The sequence below is a fragment of the Coffea arabica genome, chromosome 8e (genome assembly GCF_036785885.1).
Source record: "Coffea arabica cultivar ET-39 chromosome 8e, Coffea Arabica ET-39 HiFi, whole genome shotgun sequence".
Lineage (NCBI taxonomy): Eukaryota > Viridiplantae > Streptophyta > Magnoliopsida > Gentianales > Rubiaceae > Coffea > Coffea arabica.
Window position 1 is genome coordinate 1,885,422 of NC_092324.1, and position 22,913 is coordinate 1,908,334.

At 35.2% G+C, this 22,913-nt stretch overlaps 3 protein-coding genes across 10 annotated transcripts; all 3 read left to right on the top strand.

The window, feature by feature from the left end:
* The first annotated feature begins 40 nt into the window (after positions 1–40).
* Positions 41–3,740, top strand: LOC113703344 (UMP-CMP kinase 3-like). Of its 6 annotated transcripts, none has more exons than XM_027224680.2 (11): positions 51–153; positions 505–567; positions 668–800; positions 945–1,002; positions 1,932–2,049; positions 2,288–2,444; positions 2,615–2,695; positions 2,820–2,927; positions 3,014–3,085; positions 3,342–3,399; positions 3,543–3,740. In XM_027224680.2, the coding sequence occupies exons 6-10, from the start codon at positions 2,292–2,294 to the stop codon at positions 3,348–3,350; spliced, it is 423 nt and encodes a 140-aa protein (XP_027080481.1). In that variant the 5' UTR covers positions 51–153; positions 505–567; positions 668–800; positions 945–1,002; positions 1,932–2,049; positions 2,288–2,291; the 3' UTR covers positions 3,351–3,399; positions 3,543–3,740. The 6 variants fall into 6 exon arrangements, with proteins under 6 accessions (XP_027080479.1, XP_027080481.1, XP_071917732.1 ...); XM_072061632.1 differs by lacking the exon at positions 51–153 and adding an exon at positions 254–268; XM_027224678.2 differs by lacking the exon at positions 668–800 and having other exon boundaries at positions 41–153.
* A 532-nt stretch (positions 3,741–4,272) lies between these two features.
* Positions 4,273–9,439, top strand: LOC113702993 (transcription factor MAMYB). 3 transcript variants are annotated; one of them, XM_027224199.2, is made up of 2 exons: positions 4,273–6,003; positions 8,408–9,439. In XM_027224199.2, exon 1 carries the CDS (start codon positions 4,990–4,992, stop codon positions 5,962–5,964), a length of 975 nt encoding a protein of 324 aa, XP_027080000.1. In that variant the 5' UTR covers positions 4,273–4,989; the 3' UTR covers positions 5,965–6,003; positions 8,408–9,439. The 3 variants fall into 3 exon arrangements, with proteins under 3 accessions (XP_027080000.1, XP_027080001.1, XP_027079999.1); XM_027224200.2 differs by having other exon boundaries at positions 8,446–9,439; XM_027224198.2 differs by lacking the exon at positions 8,408–9,439 and adding an exon at positions 6,361–6,762 and having other exon boundaries at positions 4,274–6,003.
* Positions 9,440–10,596: 1,157 nt separating this feature from the next.
* Positions 10,597–14,243, top strand: LOC113703894 (disease resistance protein RPM1-like). The gene is made up of 2 exons (XM_027225399.2): positions 10,597–10,766; positions 11,546–14,243. The coding sequence occupies exons 1-2, from the start codon at positions 10,597–10,599 to the stop codon at positions 14,241–14,243; spliced, it is 2,868 nt and encodes a 955-aa protein (XP_027081200.2).
* Positions 14,244–22,913: the final 8,670 nt, after the last annotated feature.

Below are 22,913 nucleotides of genomic sequence, written 5' to 3' on the forward strand. Positions count from 1 at the left end.
GACAGCATCGTAGTTTTAACGCATAGAATAACTTATTCCATGTCAGTAGCTTACTAAATACTGCTGCTCCGTTACTCTTACTATTACGTTTCTCGGTTCTTCTTTGTCTCTTGCTAACTTCCTAGCTTCCAGCAACTACAACAACTGTACCAGGTACCTTTCTCTTCTCCCCATTTACATCTATTGTTTTTTCTGATCTTAATCACTAGAATTTTCTATGCTGCTTAGACTGTTTGACTGCATGAAATCAGTGCTTTAGTTTGGAATGGTACGTTCTTGTTTCTTGTTCGCAAGGCATATGAAAGTGACATCTAGTTTTAGCTGATCATCCTCCTAGTGCTATATGATTGTTTTTAGCTTTGATTAAAGGGTGGTTTGGATTTTGTTTGTTAATTTTCAGTACCGGCAATTGCATATTTGCTGAAATAAATATGTTTCAGAAGGATATTATCGCCTGATTATAAGGTAATATACTTGGGTTAAATTTTGTTTTTGACTTTGTAGGAGCTTACCTCAATGGGAAATTGTTGTGCTCTCCTAAAATCTATTATGGGTTTTGCAACCGAGGTAGATATATACTGCTTTTTGTTTGCCCATGATTTTGAAATGAGCAAGCCTAGTGCATGGTGATTTAAAAAGTTGATCTGTTCTAGACATGATTTTCTAGGTTAAATTTATAGGCAGTTTAAGGAGCCAGCTAAAGAATTATGTTCTTAATTCTGGACAATTACATGTTTGATTTGCTCCATCTGAATACTATCTCCACACAACATCTAGGTAATGGGTGATTGGATTGAAAGGTAAGTACTACTGGACTTGTGCAGAGCTTTACCTTGATGAATTGCCTCAGTAGATATGTTTTTGCTTGCTAATGTTTAGTTTATAAAGCTAGAATCAGCACAGATCATATTCAGTCTGATCAATGAAAGGATTTCATAATACAGGAGGAGCATGATGGAAGGTTGCCAAAACAGAAGAAGGTCAAAGTTGTTTTTGTCTTGGGTGAGCATTTGGGATTGATTCTCTGCTCCTGTTCCTAACCTATATGAGCATTTAAACGGTCATATTCCACTTAGTTATATTTAAATCCACAGGAAGTGTCTTCTGATCCAATTCTGCAGTCAAAATAGACTACTTCTGTTCTGATTAATTAAACTCATGAATTGTACACAGCTTTTTCAACAAATCTTGAAGGTGGATCTCTACTTATTGTCTTTCCTCCATATAACAGAGGACACAAGTCCAAGAAACTCGAGAAAGTTGAGCAAAAGACATGTTGACACAGATTCAAATCAAACAGATAAACTGCCAAATAATTTCAAAATCATCTTGGAAAATTGTCTCATCAAGTTTGCCTTTCTAGTTGTATGGACCACATGGAACCAAATTTGCTGCTTGTGACTGGAAGAAACACCTGCAAGGCTTTTATATCTTTTATTAGCAAGAGGAGTGAATGATAAAAGGAGCTAGTGCACCAAATTCATTTATTTCGGAGAATGGCTTCATAGTGCTTTTAGTTCCTTTGGCTTAGTTGAGTGAACGAGTTTTAGTTGCTCCGTCCTTTTCTGAAACCCTCTATTTGGCAGAAAAGAAAGTATTTTTAATCATTCCTTGATGTGGCTGTGTTTCATTTTCATAGCACCTGAAGTTGTTAATTAAAGACCTGTTTTTGTTTTTAGATATTTGGTTGCCAAGTTCGGTAACCATATGCATCCACCCATGTGTCAGCATCCGAGTTTCTTTTGCCTTTTCTCTTCAATTTTCCTTTGCAATAACCCTAACAACCTCACATGAATATGGTTTTCCTTTTGATCAATAATTTTAGTGTTTCTGACCTTGTAATTGTCAATCTGTGACCTTTCTCAATATACTTGTGTCACTTCTTTTATTCTTTCTTACGGTGGGATGGCTTTGGATTATGCATCTAACAGGTGGTCCAGGAAGTGGAAAAGGGACTCTGTGTGCCAAAATTGTTGAACAATTTGGTTATAGCCACCTCAGTTCCGGTGATCTTCTCAGGAAAGAAATCAAAGCTGGCTCAGAGCATGGGTATATAGTCTTGGTTTTCCCTTGATTTATTGGTCTTACAATTTTATTTCTCAGAATATTGAGCACGAAGTATCAGTTGAACAATGTTTGATTCCATGGTATTGACCATACAACATTGGCATGATATTATGTAGTTGAAATGGATCTGATGTAAAATTTTTGTGAGATTATGGTTATCGTTTAAATAGTTCTTACTCTCTGACTTCATACTGTCATCATGTCCTTATTGATTCTGCAGCACCATGATCCAGAACATGATGAATGAGGGAAAACTTGTTCCATCTGATATAACGGTTAGGCTTATTCAAAAAGCTATGCAAGAAACTGACAACGACAAATTTCTTCTTGATGGCTTCCCCAGAGATGAAGAGAATGTTAGAACGTTTGAGAAACTTGTAAGTATACTTTTCAACTGAAAGCTTGAGTTTTGAACCCAATACATTCTCCTTCCAATTTAAACTTGTATTCCCCTAATCCCAGTGTACTGGGCTTCTGACAAAACCATCACTTTGTCAAAGCCACACTTAAAAAGATTGACTTCGAATTCAACTCTTCTTTTCTGTAGACAAAGATTGAACCAGATTTCATACTGTTTCTTGATTGTCCAGAAGAGGAGATGACAAAGCGCCTTCTATCCAGAAACCAGGTTAGGTTTCTGTAAGCCAAGTTGACATGCTCATGGTTTCTGTTTAGTGCTTTTACAAAATGTAGGTTTCTTCCTTATTATGGATAAAGAAAGGATAGCATTTGACTTGCACTCAAAATCTTAGGGAAGAGAAGATGATAACATTGAAACAATAAAGAAACGCTTTCGAGTTTTTCAAGAGTCCACTCTGCCTCTGGTTAATTATTATGCTTCAAAGGGGAAGGTACGGAAGGTAAGCAATCTTTCATCTTCATGAGTTTATGAACAAATGACTGTTTTGGTTCCTGCAGCAGCAACAACCAAGTTTTCAATTGGCAGGTGGATGCTGCAAGGCCTGTTGAAGATGTTTTTGAATCAGTCAAAACCATTTTCTCCTCAGCAAATGAACAGGTAAAAGCTAGATATGGAATTCATTGAAGTGAAATTGGTGATTAAATGACTATGACATTGGAAATATATAATCTTTAACCTGTTACAAGGTTGATTTGGCTTTTTTTTTTTCTTTTTCCCTTGAAAACAAAGTAAAGAGAACTCTGCATTGGATTGTACAACTATAGTTTTACTTGCCTTGAAAATTATGAGTTGACTGAACTAGTCATGCTCTTAAAAGTTTTTGATGCCACATCTTGTCTGTTGTGCCTTGCAGGGCGCCTGAAGTTCAAGGAATAAATAGCTTTTACTGGTTTGATACTACATGCATTCAGGTAGTAGTCTCTGATTTACATAGGCATTCTCTCAGATGGAACATTCATCCCTTCCTCTCCCAAAATAAGTACAAAAACAAGATGCTGTTTCTTATATTTGCAAAAAGAAAATGTTAGCATTGGTTAATTTTGCTTAATTACAGGTTTCATGTATTGTCACTCTTGGATGGCTACTTAAAAGTGGATTGACAAGTGAGGAGTAAAGGACTGAAAATGTACAAAACTTGCTGAAATTTTCACAACTGTGGATTGTGGATGCCATATTAAGTTTTTGAAAGTATATATATTGTGGATGTATGAAGAATCCATGATCTGTTGGTTATGAAATTCTAAGTTCAATATTTGTTTGGATTGGTCTTTATTTCCCCAAATATATTTGCTTACGTCATCATTACAATTTCCAATACACCTTTTTATCTTCCCAATTACCTTTTTATCCCACATACATCACATCACAAAAAGTACTACAGTAAAAATATCTCAAATAACTTACAATCCAAACAAACCCTTTTCAACTGATATGAGGATCAGAAATTTTGAAGTTAGCTTGGCAGGCCTCTTCATAAAGGCTACTGAACATTTGCAGGTATGACATGATAAGCAGCATTTCAACAGTAAACCAACAGCTTCTTATATATCATGGCATGTTTGTGACATTCCGTTTCTTACTGTCTATTGAGTTTCAATATTTCTGCTTCTTGCTCTATTTTAGCGAGTTATGAAGAGAATGACAAATTTTCACCTCTTTTTTTTTTTTTTTTTTAACGTGTCTTCATCCTTCATTCAAAAGGTTTAGAATGTTTTGTAGTTTATTTGGATAGCACTTATTAGCCAAATTTTATTTGCTTGGATCATCAATACAGTGCTATATATATGTTTGTTTGGATTGCGGTTTATTTGCCAAAATATATTTGCTTACATCATCATTACAATTTCCAACACACCTTTTTATCTTCCCAATTATCTTTTTATCTCACATACATCACATCACAAAAAGTGCTACAGTAAAAATATCTCTAATAATTCACAATCCAAACAGCAACAATATTTTTTTGCAAAAAATTATCCCAAATAATCTACTTGATTTTTCATGCATCATCATCCTACATGAATAGAAGGCCACATAGTGGGCAAGTGAGAATTAAATCATTTTTTTAAACATGATGAATATTAGGACACAAGTTATGATTTGTTCTTCAAGTTTAAGGTTGAATTTTTTAATGCAATATTTTCAAAATTTTAAATTCACTATTTTTTCAAAATTAAATAGAAGTATTAAGTAAAAAACATGCATTAGATGAAATAATACATAGCTGGTTAGTGGTTACCACATAAAAAAATTTAAAAAAAAAAAAGAGAGAGAGAACAAAAAATGCTGGTCACTTGCAAAATTAAAGTGGAATAAGTAAAAAAAGAGAGACCACCTAAGGGAAAGACGTGAGAAGCAGAGACCGCTTTCCTCTTTGTCCAAGATGCGAAAGCGCTCCCTTCTATCAACTTATGCAAACGGTAAAGGGACGTAGATCTCTTTCAGAGTTTCCACGTTTTCTGTGGTTTGAGGAGACGGCTTTTTGGTTTTGAGATTTGACCATGGAGTTCTTAGACGAAGATGCCCGACCCAGATTCGTCCTCCAATCGAAGCCTACACCCGAGCCCGCCCAATCGTCCCAAGATCCCCCATCTCTCCGTAAACCCACTCTCTTCATTTCTCTCACTGTCTCTGCTCTTTTCCTCGCTCTGTCATTCCTCTACTTCACCTTAGATCCCTTCCAATCCCTCTTCATATGGTTCTCTCTTTCCCTCCTCGTCGGCCCATTTGCTCCCCTCTCCCTCACCGCCGGCGACATCCGGGTCGGCCTTGGCCCACCCCTACCGGAACCCACAAAGGAAACTGAAATATCTGATGAGGTTAGCAAAAGAAGCGGTAGAAGGTCAGTAAAATCTACAAGGAGACAAGACGGGTCAGGAAATGGATCCGGGTCAACCAGGCCGGATTACGGCTGGGAAGCGGTGGAACAAAATGGGTTATCGGTGAATGGAAATGGGTCAGTTGCAAAATTTGAGAAGAGCGGGGGGAAGGTTGTGAATGAGGAGGTGCAGTGGGATGCGGGGGATGACGAGTTGTTGAAGAAGTTGATGGGGAAGCATCCGGTAGGGAAGCCGGGACGTTGGGAGGCTGTAGCTGAGGGTTTTAAGGGCAGGCATAGCGTAGACAGTGTGATAAAGAGATCAAAGGAAATGGGGGAAAAAAAAGTGAGTGACGAGGATAGTTATAAGAAGTTTTTGAAGGATAGGAAGCCGGTGGATAGGCGAATCGAGGGGGGAAATGAGAGTCATGTTGGAGGATTGCAGAGCGTTGAAGCTAAGGGAGACAGTAGTGGATGGAGTGCTGGGGAGGATTTAGCATTGCTTAATGCTCTAAAATCCTTTCCTAAGGATGTAGCAATGAGGTGGGAGAAGATTGCAGCTGCTGTGCCTGGGAAAACGAAGGCGGCTTGTATGAAAAGAGTGGCAGAATTGAAGAAGGATTTCAGGAGTTCTAAGGCTGCTTCTAGTGAGGCTTAGATAAGAGAGTGGCAATCGAATTCTGGCTGCCTTGAGAAGGTAAAAATTTTGTATTACAGAGTGATACACTTTAAAAATTTTAAGGATAGAGATTGATGAATACTCTTTCAATACTGGATTTGAGTCCATTGTAGAAACCTGTTACCAATACTTTTTATGGCAGACGAGAGTGTTGATAAGTTATTATTTTTTGGATATTCATTGGAATCTTGTAATTTGTATGAATCAATGTGTTATCAATAAAGTTATATTTTACTGTTCACAAATGATCCAAGTGTCTGTTTTGCAACTGACTTTTTACTTGTTTGAGTTGTTAAGAGGTCTTTGTCAACTGTTCATGTGGTCTGTCCAATGATGTGTTCAATGTTTGATGCTGAAGTTGTGATATTCCTCTAGGAAATGATGCTGTGGCCATTTCGTGGGAGCTTTTCAAACTGGCATGCCCCATAGTAATTCTGGGGATATGACCTAGTGTCTTGCTATAAAATGTAAATGCATCATGCAATAAGTTCAAGGCATTATTGTGCAGATTGAAGGATGAAATGAACGAAACACTGGGGCAGGGGAGGGCTCTTATAATACTTCCCACTGCCAGGTGTAGGGTTCAAATTTTGGGCATGACAATTAGAGGTGGGAAGGGTGAAGGGATGGGTAAAAACAAAAAGAAAGAAGAAGAAGAAGGTGATCTATGGGATGGTTTGTACGAGTGCTGATCTTACTCAATTTTAAGTGTGCTAAAACTACTCAATTGAGTCCGTTGCAGGATGCATAAATTGTTGTGAATGTCCTTAATCTGTGTGGAAACTGTTTATATATTTTTTTAATTTCTTTTTTTTTCTGTGGATATAATTCCTTGAAGGTACAAGCTAAGTGATAGTGTGGATGCACATAATGTGAATGAATGTAACTGGAAGCTAGAAGCACTAATAAATGAAGCAATGACACAAGATGCTGTTAGATATTAGATACTAAGATACAGGTCAACATACTCCCTTAAACAGTTACCTGCTATATCATAGAAAGTATTTAGATGAAGCTTTAAAATGCTGTTAGATAGTATTTTGAATGGGGTTTTCTTGAAGAATGATTTTGATATGAAACTACATTGAACTGTAACTGGACTCTTTCAGATATACAGAGACCTTGTAAGCTTAGTCTTAGTTGTGAGTGTCAGTTGTAGTGCAAGGAGCCAATAACTAATGCGTCAGATGGAGTTGGTGGATGTCTGTATTAAGGAATGATTTTCATATGGAAAATACGTCTTATAGAGTAAGATGATATGCATAACTTTTAGTGACTCTTGCTGAGTTAATTGCCAGTGTTGTGTTGGTGTAAGAACCATTTGTTATTGAGTCAGATAGAGTGCCAATAAGCATCTTTCACTCACCAAGTAAATTGGAGAAATTACAAGGTATCTCCGGTAAATACCTTGAGATCACTGGTTTGGATTGTTAAGGTCTTATATACCAAGAAATAGTTTTCAAGATCAGCAAGTTGGTATGAATCTTTAAGTGGCAGTTAAAAAACTTTTACTGAAATAGAGCATGCTGCTGGAGAAAACTTTAGACACAGACACATAAAGGTTTGGATCATGGAGTCACTAGTTAAAAAGCCTCCTTATCTGTTCTCTTGATTAGTTTTATGATTTTGGAGGTGTGAATTTATAGAAATGCCAAATGGATTTTCAACTTGATCTCTCTAGAACAGTTCATAAAATTACTGGTTTGGATCGTTAAGTTTTCCTTATATACCGACAAAATTTTATCAAGATCAGCGAGCTGGTACAAAACTTTAAGCGGCCCTGAAGAAACTATAACTGAAATAGGGCGTGCTCTTAGTGAAAACACACTATATACAAAACATGTATGGGTATTGGTCCATGGAGTCACTATCCAAAATCTGTTCTCTTATCAGGTAAGTTAATCAAGGTTTTGGATTTTGGAGGTGCGAATTTAAAGAAATCCCAAATGAAGGAGAATGAAAGTTAAAAACAATCCCAGATGCATTTGAGAGCTTCAGAATTTAGAATATCTAGATATGGGTGATACTATTGCCAGGGGGTGACCAATGGAAATCCTTTAATCTGGAAAAAATTCTTCATGTCTGGTTGTTTTAACTAGATTATTTAAATCCTGATAATGGGTGTTACTTATTAAAGTTCCATCAGAATTAAGAGGGCTTCTTTCCTTAAGTTACAAACCATAATTGTTTCCTTAAGTTACAAACCATAATTGTTTCAACAGTCCATGATTATTTTCTTCTTTTTGTTGGGGCAACACAGAAATTGAACTGGATTTGTTGAAGCACGGATTGGTTTTATTTTTGAATTAAGTTGCTTCAAATTCCTGTTAGTTCTCACTTACAATATTCTATCATGTGAAAATGAAAATTTATGCATGTGAAATATCATAAGCAATATTAGATTGTGGCTCGTGCGAGACAGGCACAGACAGCAATATTAAACAAAACGGATACACACAGGAAGGATTGGCACTTCATTCACTGGGAGAAACCACCGACGGGTTGGACCAAAGTAAATGTAGATGGGGCGTCAGCAGGCAATCCGGGGGTGGCTGGAGCTGGAGGGATTATGAGAAATGAGTTCGGTATATGGAAAGGAGGGTTTGAGGTGAATTTGGGAGTAGCTTCGAATATAGCTGCAGAGCTATGGGGAATCATACATGGACTATGGTTGGCCTGGGAAGCTGGACATAAGAGAGTGATTGTAGAAACAGATTCAAAAGCTGCGATTTTGCTTCTGGACAAGCCACCTCACTTGAGCCCTTACTCTAATCTGCTAAAACAAATTGATCAGTGGAGACACGAGGAATGGGAGATGAGGATATCGCATATTTGGCGGGAAGGAAACAATAGTGCGGATTGTTTAGCTAAAGATAGCCTCAATAAGGAGTCAGGGTTGTATCATTTACAGAGCCCACCGGATATAGTTCGGAGATGGATGAACTTGGATATTGTGGGAGTAACCACCCTCCGTTTAGTATCTATGTATTGAGCTACTTAGCTCTCCTTGATAACCAAAAAAAATATCATAAGCAGCAATACTTGGCACCAGGTATGAGCAATGTCACGCTGATACAGAATAACAGAGATTAATTGAGAAAGTGTATTCTTTCCTTTGGAAGCAGTCAAAGAGGATAACAGAAGAGTTGAAGTAAGAATATTCAGGATGCGAAGAATGAAGCCATCGTTATTTATCTTATTATTTCCCACAGGGTAATTGACACCAAAAGGGGTAAATGATACTAATTTGCAGTATTGAAGAAAGAATATAACATTTCAAGTTGATTCAATCTACCCTACGGAATAAATTATTGCAGGAAGAAGGTAAATCATGAATAATTCTTGGCCAACATTTACTGGAGGGGTTATTAATAACACACAGTAAGCTTGATTTTCTGCAAGAAGAAAAATTCTTGCTTTATATGAAGTAGATTCTCTCCCTTTAATTCCAAAATATATGTTTTTGGTTAGCCTGATTCATTGCAAACTTGTCTTGCGGCAAATGTGGTAAGACGAAATACAATGCTGAAAAGACAAAAGAAAAATAACCTGCTACTGAATTTGTTTCCTCGTACTTTTGTAGTAGTACAACATAGAAAGGCAGACTTGGCTCCAACATTCATCTCAATTTTGTCGATGCACATTCTACAGTAAAAAAAAAATCAGTTCAAGTAATTGCGCATCAAATTATGGTGACAACCCTCCATTTGTTTTATCTTTTTCTAGTGAAAAACAACACAAATACACGAATGAAGAAAGGCAGAAATGAACTTCATAGAGGAACAATATATTCATCTATTGGGGTGCACCAAAACAGATAAAAGTGTTAGATCGAATGAATTCCTCTGAGCATGGACAAACTTCCAAAACTCTCTAGCAGGGACCAAACAATTAAATTAACTTTGCCCCATCATCAATCTTCTTGAGTCTGACTGGACTATGAAAAAGTTTCAAAAGGTGTTCCCAGCCCATAATTAGTTTCTCCTTTATTGTGGGGCGACACAAAATATTGAACTGGATTAGTTTTATTTCTGAATTGAGTTGCTTTCAGTTTCTGGTCCAATGAAGATTTAGCATCTCAAAGATCATAAGCAACATTACTAAAAACAAAAAGGCAATATTACTCTGTCACTAGTTACCAGCAATGTCATTAATGAGAATAATAGAGACCCACTGAGAATGTGCTTCTTTTATTTGAAAGCCTTTGAAGATGATATAGCTAAGGCTTGACGTAAGAATAAAAAGGACAAGAAGAATAAAGCCATGTTTGTTTATCTCTTTTCTTACTCGTAAGGACTGATTTATTCCTAAAGTGGTGCTTCAGCTCTCACTATGATACTAATTTCCAGGAGCGAAGAAAGAATAAATCATTTCAACTTTCTTTCTACAAATTCCCAACCACGGGGAACAAGGAAGGTAGAAAAAGAGCATTACTTCCGATGGAATCAACCTGATCCCCACGAAGGTCTTCCTTCCTATATAATAAATCCTTCTCAGGCACCAAAAAATATATGATGTTAAAACCATTCTTCTACTCATAACCATATAAAAAGAAGCAAAAACCCAGCCTCCTCCTTCTTCTTCTTGAAAAAAAAACAAAAAACAATACAAATGGCAGAAACTGTTGTCTCTTTTGTGTCAGATCATCTCGCAACCTTACTCCGAGAGGAGGGAAGCCTGTTGGGAGGGCTTCGAGAAGAGGTCCAATTCATCAAGGATGAGTTGGGGCATATGAGAGCTTTCCTCAAAGTGGCTGAACCAAAAGAAGATGATGATCCCAGGTATGGGTGGCAAACCAATCCACTTAATTAAATTTACTCATGCCGGTGCCCATAAATAGATGGGTATGGGAATCTTAAATTTTTTATATGGGTATAAATGGGTTACCCAATATAACCCATTTATTAAATGAATATTACTGGGTAACCAATCAAATCCAATTAACCCATTTAGAATTCTCTTCCCCCAACTCTCTTCTCTTCCCTCACCCATTTTTTATTCAAAATTTTCATTTTGTCATGATATTAACTACTTTTATTTCATTATTATTATTATTTGTTTGTTTATCTTATTATTTTATTTTCTCTTAGTTTGTTAACTTACTCATTTTTTAGCATTACCAATTTATGATAAGTTTTAGCCTCTTTTCTTATCTTTCTAAAATGAAATTTTAAATTTATATATGAAAAAAATGTTAGGGGTTCAAAATTTTTGGATTGCATTTTTATATTAATTTTTATAGCACTTAGTTCAAATTTTTATATTCTTATTATTCAATTATTAAATAATATGTAATTTTGTGACATAGAGTATCAATGGGAAAAAATTTGGTAATTAGACTTATTGAGCATTATAAGTAAATATTTAAAACTAATGATGGGTACAAAGAGCGGTATAAATTGATAACTTAGTTTGCAAAAAAGAATTTAAATGAGTTTACAAAAAATTAAAATAAATGGGTTATAAATGGGTATAAATGGATTGACTCACTTATACCCATTACTCATTTTACCCGACCCAAACCCGCTCAAGTCACCCATTTTGACACCTCTAATCCTAGGCTCCAAGAATGGATCAAGCAAGTGGCTTATGACATTGAAGATGTTCTCGATGAATTTGTACTTCGCTTTGCTGGCTACCGACATCATGGATTCTGTGGCTCTCTTCAGAGAATTCTCAAAGCCATTAAGAGCTTGCCAGCTCGTCATCAGGTTGCCAGTGAAATTCAAAGCATAAAGTCCAGGATCAAAAATATTTCAGAAGGACGTCAGAGATACCAAGTTGAATTTGGTATCGATGACTGTGTCACTGGATCTTCAACCATGAACGACTCATGGCGCTATAGCAGGGATGATGCACTTCTAGTGGAGGAAGCAAAATTGGTTGGCATTGACCAGCCCAAACAACATCTGATTTCTATGCTTCTCGAGGGGCACGATCACCAACTCAAAGTTATTTCAGTGGTCGGCATGGCTGGACTAGGGAAAACTACCCTAGTCAAAAAGGTCCATGAAGATCCAGATGTTAGAAAGAATTTCCCAGTTCGTGCATGGGTAACCGTCTCTCAAACATGCGACTTTCCAAAGCTCCTGAGAGACTTGATTCGGAAGTTGCACAAGGACTTGGACAAATCAGCCCCACAATCGATCGAGTCCATGACTACCGCTGAGCTGAAAGAAATTGTCAAAGATTTTCTTCAACAAGCTGGAAGGTATGCAATTGTGTTCGATGACGTGTGGGACGTGGAATTTTGGAATGAAATCAAATTTGCACTGCCTGAGGGTAACTACGGCAATCGTGTCATGCTAACAACACGAAATGCCGATGTAGCCCCTGCCTCTTGCACAGAATCTCAGGATTTTGTCTACAAAATGGAGCCACTATCAATTAAAGATTCGTGGACCCTATTTTGTAACAAGATCTTTAAAGGAAATCGTTGCCCCGACCACCTGATGGATGTTGCAAAAGCTGTATTGGATAAATGTGACGGTTTGCCTTTGGCGATTCTTGCGATCGGTGGGCTCTTGGCTTCGAAGGACGTGAGCAGAATAGATGAATGGGAGATGATTCAACACAGTCTTGGGGGTAAGCTAGAGAGAGTTAAAAGAATACTTTCTCTGAGTTACAACGATCTGCCTTCGCATCTCAAACCCTGTCTGTTGTATTTAAGCATTTATCCGGAGGATTATCTAATAGACTGCCAGGGGCTGATTCCCTTATGGATTGCTGAAAATTTTGTAGAATGGAGAGAAGGAATGAGTATTGAAGATGTAGCCTGGGGTTATCTCGGTGAACTCATCAGAAGAAGCCTAATTCAAGTGACTCGAGTGTTTTATGAAGGATCACCCGTCACGTGTCAAATCCATGACCTATTGAGAGAAGTTATTCTCATCAAGTCAAGGGAACAAAACATGGTGACAATTACTACTGGACAACCAATGACGTGGCCATCTGAGAAGGTACGCCGTCTAGTAGTCCATAGTAGTAGTAACAGTAGCAACATCCAACATCACCAACAAAGACAATTTTATTCCTTTGAACACCTTCGATCATTCATCACAGTTAGGTCCACCAACCCATTACTATCCAAAATTTTCTTATCTGAAGTTCTAAGGAGTAGCAAGTTGCTAAAGGTTTTGGAATTGGTAGGTCAAGAGATAGAGGAAACACCAAATGAGATTTTCAACTTGTTGCATCTCACATACCTGAGCCTATTTGGTACAAAAGTGGCAAGAGTCCCAAGAACCATTGGAAAGCTTCAACATTTGGAATATCTGAATTTGGGGAACACTGGAGTTAGGGAATTACCCGTGGAAATCCTAAAGCTGCAAAAGCTTCGGCATCTCACAGTATTCCAACGAGTTGATCCCTCAGATGAAGATTTTGGAATTCATGGGTTTAAAGGTCCGTCAAAATTGGGAGGGCTTCTCGCTTTACAAAGGTTAAACACCATAGATGCAAGCAGCGGGTCTGTAATAGTTATAGAGATAGGAAAATTGACCCAATTAAGAGAGTTATTTATTACACAGTTGAGAAGAGAGGATGGAAAGGAGCTCTGCTCCTCCCTTGCCAACCTCACCAGCCTTCGGGAATTAAGCGTTGAATCAATTGGAAAAGGTGATGATCGTGAGATAATTGATCTAAATCATCATCTTCCTTCTCTTTCTTCTTCTTCTTCTTCTTCTTCTTCTTGTTCGTTTCTTCAGTCTCTTCGTATGCTATTTATTCGCGGCCGCTTAGAAAAGATGCCAAAATGGGTAGCTCATCTTCACGGCTTGGTAAGAATAGATTTGAATTGGAGCGGATTAAGGGCTGAGGAGGATCCGCTTGAATTCCTCCAACATTTGCCCAATTTGGGTGAAATTAGTTTCTGTGGATCTTACCAGGGAGAAAGGTTGTGTTTCAAGGTTGGAGGGTTCCTAAAGCTGAAACGGTTGTGGTTAAGGAAAATGGAAGGGTTGAGATGGATGACAGTGGAAGAGGGTGCCTGCCCAAATCTCCGAAAACTAGTTTTGGAACAACTTCCATTACTAGAGGACTTACCCTCGGGAATTCAGCACTTGAGCCATCTTCAAGAGCTGGGTTTGTATGCGATGAGTTCTCGAATGTTGGAAAAGGTCGAGAATCAGGAGGAAGAAAGTGAAGATTACAGAAGAATGACACACATTCCTGAAATTGTCATTGGTTCCTATACAGATGATGGTGGATGGAGAATCCGCCGGCTATGGGGAAAGCAGAAGAAAACATCCCTTGCCTAGCACTAGCAGCATCCTGTGGCTTTCCTTTCTCTTTGTTTGCTTTCCCTCCCTGTTTTCTATCTTCTCCATTACGTGCATTGCATCATCATCTTGTTCATATGCTGCACTTTGTTAATGTATTTTTTAATTGTTTTTCTTTAATTTTAACTTCAGCAAATGAAGCATTCTTACCTACCTCCCCAAATAAGCGCTTGAGAGATCATGAGCTCAATGATGACCAAGTACAGGAATCAATTGCCCATAAGTCTACATAAAGATTGCAATGCATATAGCACAGTGCCAAATTTGAGAATGACGATCTTCTTTTCACTCTTCAATTTTAGATAACAAAAGGGTCTGATCCCAATTTTGATTTATTTCTAAAAGCTTCTCTAGATTTGCCAATTTTTTAGGAGCACAAAAATGGGATTTGAGAAGCTCCTCAGCACCTAGCTGCGTATGTAAGAGGAAAAAATACTAAACAAATAAAGGGTGACTCACAGCAGATGCAGCTCACCAAAGAGTTGAAGGCCGAAATGCAAATCCATCCATCATACTACATGAATAACTTGCCACAGAATCATTGTGTTTATACCTCAATCCAAAAATATGAACTCTAGCTTTCTAAAAATGCGTCAGATTTTCCTTAGTTTTTTATACAGTGAAATAATATTGAAAATCTAAATACTGTATGATGATCTAACATTTAAATATCCTTTTATTTCTGTCCCAAAGTATAATACTCCTAGTAACAAAAATTAAATGGCATTCTCATCATTTTGCCCTCATCAAAAGCTATCCTCTCTTCGTTTCTTCCTCAAATAAAACTGGAATGCCCAGAAACCCCAGTACCCTTTCTTCTGTAAAAGTCCTTTTTTTGAGCAGCATAACCAATTCACCAATGGGTATTTTTTCATGGTTTAAGGGAGCCAAAAACGATACCAACTCCAAACCCATAAGGTCACCCTCGCCGGCTTCTCCCCTGTTTCCGACGAGCTCGAACCTTGCCGATGGGAGATTTTGCCGACTCAAGGCTCCGACGCCCCTCAATTTCGCATAGTCTTTCGACGGAAAAATAATTGGCAAAAAAGAAAGGGAGAATTTTCAGCTTAGCTTTTGAGGAAATGGTGAGGAGGAGTAAAATCTCAGTCCATTCCTGGGTAGAGTTTCTTCAGTTCATACGGGTTTTTAACTATACTAGAAAAAACAAAAAAGCTTGTATCTTTTTTTACCATTCAATTTTGGGATACTGTTGCTGCGGTATGTTTATTGGTCAAAAAAGAGGTGTGGAAAGGTAGGGGAAAAGAAGAAGCAAGCAATTGTGGTCACAAATCATAGGAAATGTGTCTTGGATGGACATGTGTAAAGGTATTTTGTGACCTAAAACTTGAAAAGCCGTTGGGTATCAAGTAACATGATGTAATAGTGTATTTACGCTTTCAAATCCCCCCAAATTTTGCAAAAGAAACCTTATTTCTTATTAACAAATTAAGTAACTAATAAAATCACCTGTAATGTTGCTTTAACATATTTAATTTATATTAAATACAAAATCTATTAGTTTTCCTTTCGTAAAAATATAAGTGTAATACTTTTTCAATTTTAGTTACAAATATTTATGTATTTTACATAAATGTAATTATTCAGAGTAAAATGCCCATAAATAGTTAGTATTTTGTTGATATAATGCAAAAAACCCATAAAGAGCTGGTATGTTACGGGCGCAATCTTTTTTACTTTCACATATTTAAAATTAGTTAAATACAAAATCTACCAGTTTCCCTTTCGTAAAAATATAAGTGTAACACTTTTTTCAATTTTAGTTACAAACATTTATGTATTTTACATAAATGTAATGATTCAGAGTAAAATGCCCATAAATAGCTAGTATTTTGTTGATGTAATGCAAAAACCCATAAAGAGTTAGTATGTTATGGGCGCAATCTTTTTTACTTTCATATATTTAAAATTTATTAAATACAAAATCTACCAGTTCCTTTTCGTAAAAATATAAGTGTAATATTTTTTCAATTTTTGTTACAAACATTTATGTATTTTACATAAATGTAATAATTCAGAGTAAAATGCCCATAAATATCTAGTATTTTGTTGATGTAATGCAAAAAACCATAATGGTATGTTATGGGAGCAATCTTTTTTACTTTCACATATTTTAAATTTATTAAATACAAAATCTACCAGTTTCTCTTTCATAAAAATATTAGTGTAACACTTTTTCAAATTTAGTTACAAGCATTTATGTATTTTACATAAATGTAATGATTCAGAGTAAAATGCCCATAAATAGCTAGTATTTTGTTAATGTAATGCAAAAAAATCATAAAGAGCAGGTATGTTATGGGCAATATGTTTTTTACTTTCACAAAAATCAGTTTATGTTAAATACCACCTGCATGGCTATGTTTAATACTGCTTATGCTTCCTCTTTGGTGTTTTATTCCTAGCCCCATTATATTTAGGGATAATTGTAGAAACCTCCCCTGAGATTTCTGACATTTGCACTGACCTCCCCTGTGGTTTGAAGAATTATACTGACCTCCCTTGAGGTTACTAATCCTTTGTAAATTCAGTCCAAACGATTAAAATATTGTTTTAGGAAGTGAAATTAGAATTTTGTACCAGATTTTCCATTTGTGCTACATGTCTAATGAATGGCAAAGTGCTACAAATCAATTAACAATTAATAAACTTTAAGAAGTGTAGTCTATAGGCAAATACGCATTACCTATTTAAAGTACCGACTCTTTACGTGTATTTTACTTTCAAACATTTAATTTATGATAAATATATCAATGTTTGTAAGTAAAATTCAAAAGTGTTCCAGTAATATTCTTGCAAAAAGAAAATCGATAGATTATCTATTTAATACAAATTAAATATTAAAAAAGAAATGGCCCATAAAGTATTAATTATTTATGGCTTTCATCTATTACATGAATAAAGTATTGGTTCTTTATGGGCATTTTATTTTGAATCATTTTATTTATATTAAATACATAAATGTTTGTAACTAAAAATGCAAAAGTGTTACATTAATATTTTTACGGAAGAGAGATTGGTAGGTTTTGTATTTAACAAAAATTAAATATTTGAGAGTAAATACAAATCTGTATTTGAGCGTAAATATTAAATATATCAATGTTTGTAAGTAAAATTCAAAAAGTGTTACAGTAATATTCTTGCAAAAAGGAAATCGGTAGGTTATCTATTTAATATAAATTAAATATTAAAAAAAGAAATGGCCCATAAAGTATTAATTATTTATGGCTTTCATCTATTACATGAGTAAAGTATTGGCTCTTTATGGGCATTTTATTTTGAATCATTTTATTTATATTAAATACATAAATGTTTGTAACTAAAATTGAAAAAGTGTTACATTAATATTTTTACGGAAGAGAGATTGGTAGGTTTTGTATTTAACAAAAATTAAATATTTGAGAGTAAATACAAATCTGTATTTGAGCATAAATATTAAATATATCAATGTTTGTAAGTAAAATTCAAAAAAGTCTTACAGTAATATTCTTGCAAAAAGGAAATTGGTAGGTTATCTATTTAATATAAATTAAATATTAAAAAAAAAGAAATGGCCTATAAAGTATTAATTATTTATGATTTTCATACATTACATGAGTAAAGTATTGGCTCTTTATAGGCATTTTATTTTGAATCATTTTATTTATGTTGTTAAATACATAAATGTTTGTAACTAAAATTGAAAAAGTGTTACATTAATATTTTTACGGAAAAGAGATTGGTAGGTTTTGTATTTAACAAAGATTAAATATTTGAGAGTAAATACAAATATGCATTTGAGCATAAATATTTGTATTTAATTAAATGTTTGAAAGTAAAATATTCATAAAGAGCTGGTATTTTAAATGGATAATGCGTATTTACCCATAAACTACACTCCTTAAAATTTATTAATTGTTAATTGATTTATAATACTTTGTTATTTATTGGACATGTAGCACAAAGGGCAAATCTGGTAAAAAATTCTAATTTCACTCCCTAAAACAATATTTTAATCGTTTGGACTGAATTTGCAAAGGATTAGTAACCTTAGGGGAGGTCAGTATAATTTTTCAAACCACAAGGGAAGTCAGTGCAAATGTCAGAAACCTCAGGGGAGGTTTATGCAATTATCCCTTATATTTATGTGAATTCCCTCACACCGCCCGCGCCTGTTATAGGTCAACACTTGCTTTTGTAGAAACATTCCCTTTGTCCTCCGTACATGTCAGTTTGCAACGTGTCTGCTTCTTTGCCATATTCTTTACCTTTCCATACCCGTCTTGGATTAGTTGAATATACTACAGAATTTACCATACTTTATAATGTATGGTATGGTTGTCTTTATCGTTTTTGTGGTAAAAGACTGACACAATGTAGAACGAAGTCAGTGAATGATGTCATGTCAGTCCCTGAAATGTGCGGAGCAATGTGGCTTTTCTGGTTCTGTAATCTAAAGGAAGGTGAGCCACCAGACCTTTGGCCTTGCGGTCACCACCAGTCTTGGTGGCGTGGAGATCAAGATTCAATACTTACCTTCTATCAATTTGCGATTATGTGTGGCGGTCTTAATTGATAAGGTGAATTATAGTAAATCCCATGAAGTTTTGGTAGAGTTGCACTTTGCCTCTCACAGTTTTTTCAATTAGGTAATTTGGCCTTGTTTCATGTTTTTTCATCAAATACTCTTGACCCATGGATCTTGACTCATTTTTCATTCTTCCATTTGTTTTCTTTTCTGTTGTTCATCCATTTTATTTCTATTCCTTTTACTTTTTTTTACCATGCATTTTCTCTCTATCAAATTTTTTTCTCTAGACACATTTTACTTTCTTTTTTTTTTCATTTATCCACCGCTTAAAGAAAATATTAAAAATGAAATTTTAGCAATACTTTAAAATCATATATCCTTTAGTTACTTAGGTGTACCAGCCTATGCGTTCGTATTTTACTTAAATAAGTGAGAGTAACAAAATTGTAAAAATTGAAGGTAAAAGCAAAGAAAAATTAAACTAAGTAAATGCATAACCTAAATTGACCAAGATGGGGGAGTTTTGTCAAGAACAAGATGAAGGAATAATAAAAGAAAAAATATAATGAAGTAAGGAAATGATTTAATATGTTTTAGGGGCTTCTAATAACTAGTTTCTCCTTTATTGTGGGGCAACACAGAAAATCGAACCGGATTAGTTTTATTTCTGAATTGAGTTGCTTGCAGTTTCTGGTCAAATGAAGATATAGCATATCAAAGATCATAAGCAACATTACTAAAAAAAAAAAAAGCATTACTCTGGCTTCAATGTTTGAGTTGTTAAGAGGTCTTTGTCAACTGTTCGTGTGGTCTGTCCAATGATGGGTTGTTAAGAGGTCTTGCTATAAAATGTAAATGCATCATGCAATAAGTTCAGGGCATTATTGTGCAGATTGAAGGATGAAATGAACGAAACACTGGGGCAGGGGAGGGCTCTTATAATACTTCCCACTGCCAGGTTTAGGCTTCAAATTTTGGGCTTGACAATTAGAGGTGGGAAGGGTGAAGGGATGGGTAAAAACAAAAAAAAAAAAAAAATGAAGAAGAAGAAGAAGAAGAAGAAGGTGAACTATGGGATGGTTTGTATGAGTGCTGATCTTACTCAATTTTAAGTGTGCTAAAACTACTTAATTGAGTCCGTTGCAGAATGCATAAATTGTCGTGAATATACTTAATCTGTGTGGAAACTGTTTATATACTTTTTTTTAATTTCTGTTTTTTTTTTCTGTGGATATAATGCCTTGAAGGTACAAGCTAAGTGATAGTTTGGATGCACATAATGTGAATGAATGTAACTGGAAGCTAGAAGCACCAATAAATGAAGCAATGACACAAGATGCTGTTAGATATTAGATACTAAGATACAGGTCAACATACTCCCTTAAACAGTTACATGCAATATCATAGAAAGTATTTAGATGAAGCTTTAAAATGCTGTTAGATAGTATTTTGAATGGGATTTTTTTGAAGAATGATTTTGATATGAAAGTACATTGAACTGTAACTGGACTCTCTCTCAGATATACGGAGACCTTGCAAGCTTAGTCTTAGTTGTGAGTAAAGGTGTCAAAATGGGTGATTTGGACGGGTTTGGATTGGGTAAAATGGATAATAGGTATAAGTGAATCAATCCATTTATACCAATTTAATTATATGGGTATAAATGGGTAAGTCAAAAAATGAATTGGGTAATCCAATTACCCATTTATAACCCATTTATTTTAACTTTTTGTAAATTCATTCAAATTCATTTTTGCAAATTAAGTTATCAATTTATACCATCCTTTGCATCCATCATTAGTTTTAAATATTTATTTATAATACTCAATAAATCTAACTATCAATTTTTTTCCCATATGTACTCTATGTCGCAAAATTACATACTATTTAATAATTAAACAATAAGAATATAAAATTTTGAACTAAGTACTATAAAAGTTAACATAAAAACTTAATTAAAAAATTTTGAACCTCTAGCATTTAAAAACTTAATTAAAAAATTTTGAACCTCTAGCATTTTTTCGTATGTAAATTTAAAATTTCATTTTGGAAAAATAAGAAAAGAGGCTAAAACTTGTCATAAATTAGTAATGGTGAAAAATGAGCAAGTTAATGGGTGGGGGAAGAGAGAAGATTTGGGGAAAGACAATTCTAAATGGGTTAATTAGATTTGATGGGTTAGCCAATAATATTCATTTATTAAATAGGTATTATTAGGTAACCCATTTATACCCATATGCAAAAATTTAACATACCCATACCCATCTATTCATGGGCGGGTATGCGTAAACTTAGTTAAATGGATTTATTTGACAGCTATAGTTGTGAGTGTCAGTTGTAGTGCAAGGAGCCAATAGCTAATGTGTCAGATGGAGCTAGTGGATATCTGTATTCAGGAATGATTTTCATATGGAAAATACGTCTTATAGAGTAACATGATATGCATAACTTTTAGTGACTCTTGTTGAGTTAATTGCCAGTGTTGTGTTGGTGTAAGAGCCATTTGTTATTGAGTCAGATAGAGTGCCAATAAGCATCTTTCACTCACCAAGTAAATTGGAGAAATTACAAGGTATCTCCAGGAAATACCTTGAGATCACTGGTTTGGATTGTTAAGTTCTTATATACCACGAAATAGTTTTCAAGATCAGCAAGTTGGTATGAATCTTTAAGTGGCAGTTAAAAAACTTTTACTGAAATAGAGCATGCTGCTGGAGAAAACTTTAGACACAGACACATAAAGGTTTGGATCATGGAGTCACTAGTTAAAAAGCCTCCTTATCTGTTCTCTTGAATAGTGTTATGATTTTAGAGGTGTGAATTTATAGAAATTCCAAATGGATTTTCAACTTGATCTGTCTAGAACAGTTCATAAAATTACTGGTTTGGATCATTAAGTTTTCCTTATATACCCAGAAAATTTTATCAAGATCAGCAAGCTGGTACAAAACTTTAAGCGGCCCTGAAGAAACTATAACTGAAATAGGGCGTGCTCTTAGTGAAAACACAATGTATACAAACAGGTTTGGGTATTGGTCCATGGAGTCACTATCCAAAATCTGTTCTCTTATCAGGTTTGGGTTTTGCATTTTGGCGGTGCGAATTTAACGAAATCCCAAATGAAGGAGAACAAAAAGTTAAAAACAATCCCAAATGCATTTGAGAGCTTCAGAATTTAGAATATCTAGATATGGGTGATGCTATTGCCAGTTGCCAGGGGGTTACCAATGGAAATCCTTACATCTGGAAAAAATTCGTCATGCCTGGTTGTTTTAACATATTAGAGTTCCATCAGAATTAAGAGGGCTTCTTTCCTTGCTAAAGTTACAAACCATAATTGTTTCAACAGTCCATGATTATTTTTTTCTTTATGTTGGGGCAACACAGAAATTGAACTGGATTTTTTGAAGCACGGATTAGTTTTATTTTTGAATTAAGTTGCTTCAAATTCCTGTTAGTTCTCACTTACAATATTCTATCTGGTGAAAATGAAAATTTATGCATATGAAATATCATAAGCAACAATACTTGGCACCAGGTATAAGCAATGTCACGCTGACACAGAATAACAGAGATTAACTGAGAAAGTGTTTTCTTTCCTTCGAAAGCTGTCAAAGAGGATAACAGAAGAGTTGAAGTAAGAATATTTAGGATACGAAGAATGAAGCCATCTATGTTTATCTTATTATTTCCCATAGGGGTAATTGACACCAAAAGGGGTAAATGATACTAATTTGCAGTATTGAAGAAAGAATATAACATTTCAAGTTGATTCCATCTACCCTACGGAATAAATTATTGCAGGAAGAAGGTAAATCTTGGCCAACATTTACTGGTGGGGTTATTAATAACACACAGTTGGCCTGATTTTCTGTAAGAAGAAAAGTTCTTGCTTTTCATGAAGTAGATTCTCTCCCTTTAATTCCAAAATATATTTTTTTGGCTAGCCTGATTCATTGCAAACTTGTCTTGCGGCAAATGTGGTAAGACGAAATACAATGTAGTACAATATAGAACCTGCTACTGAATTTGTTTCCTCATACTTTTGTAGTACAATATAGAAAGGCAGACTTGGCTCCAACATTCATCTCAATTGAAGAGAATAATAGTGACTCAATGAG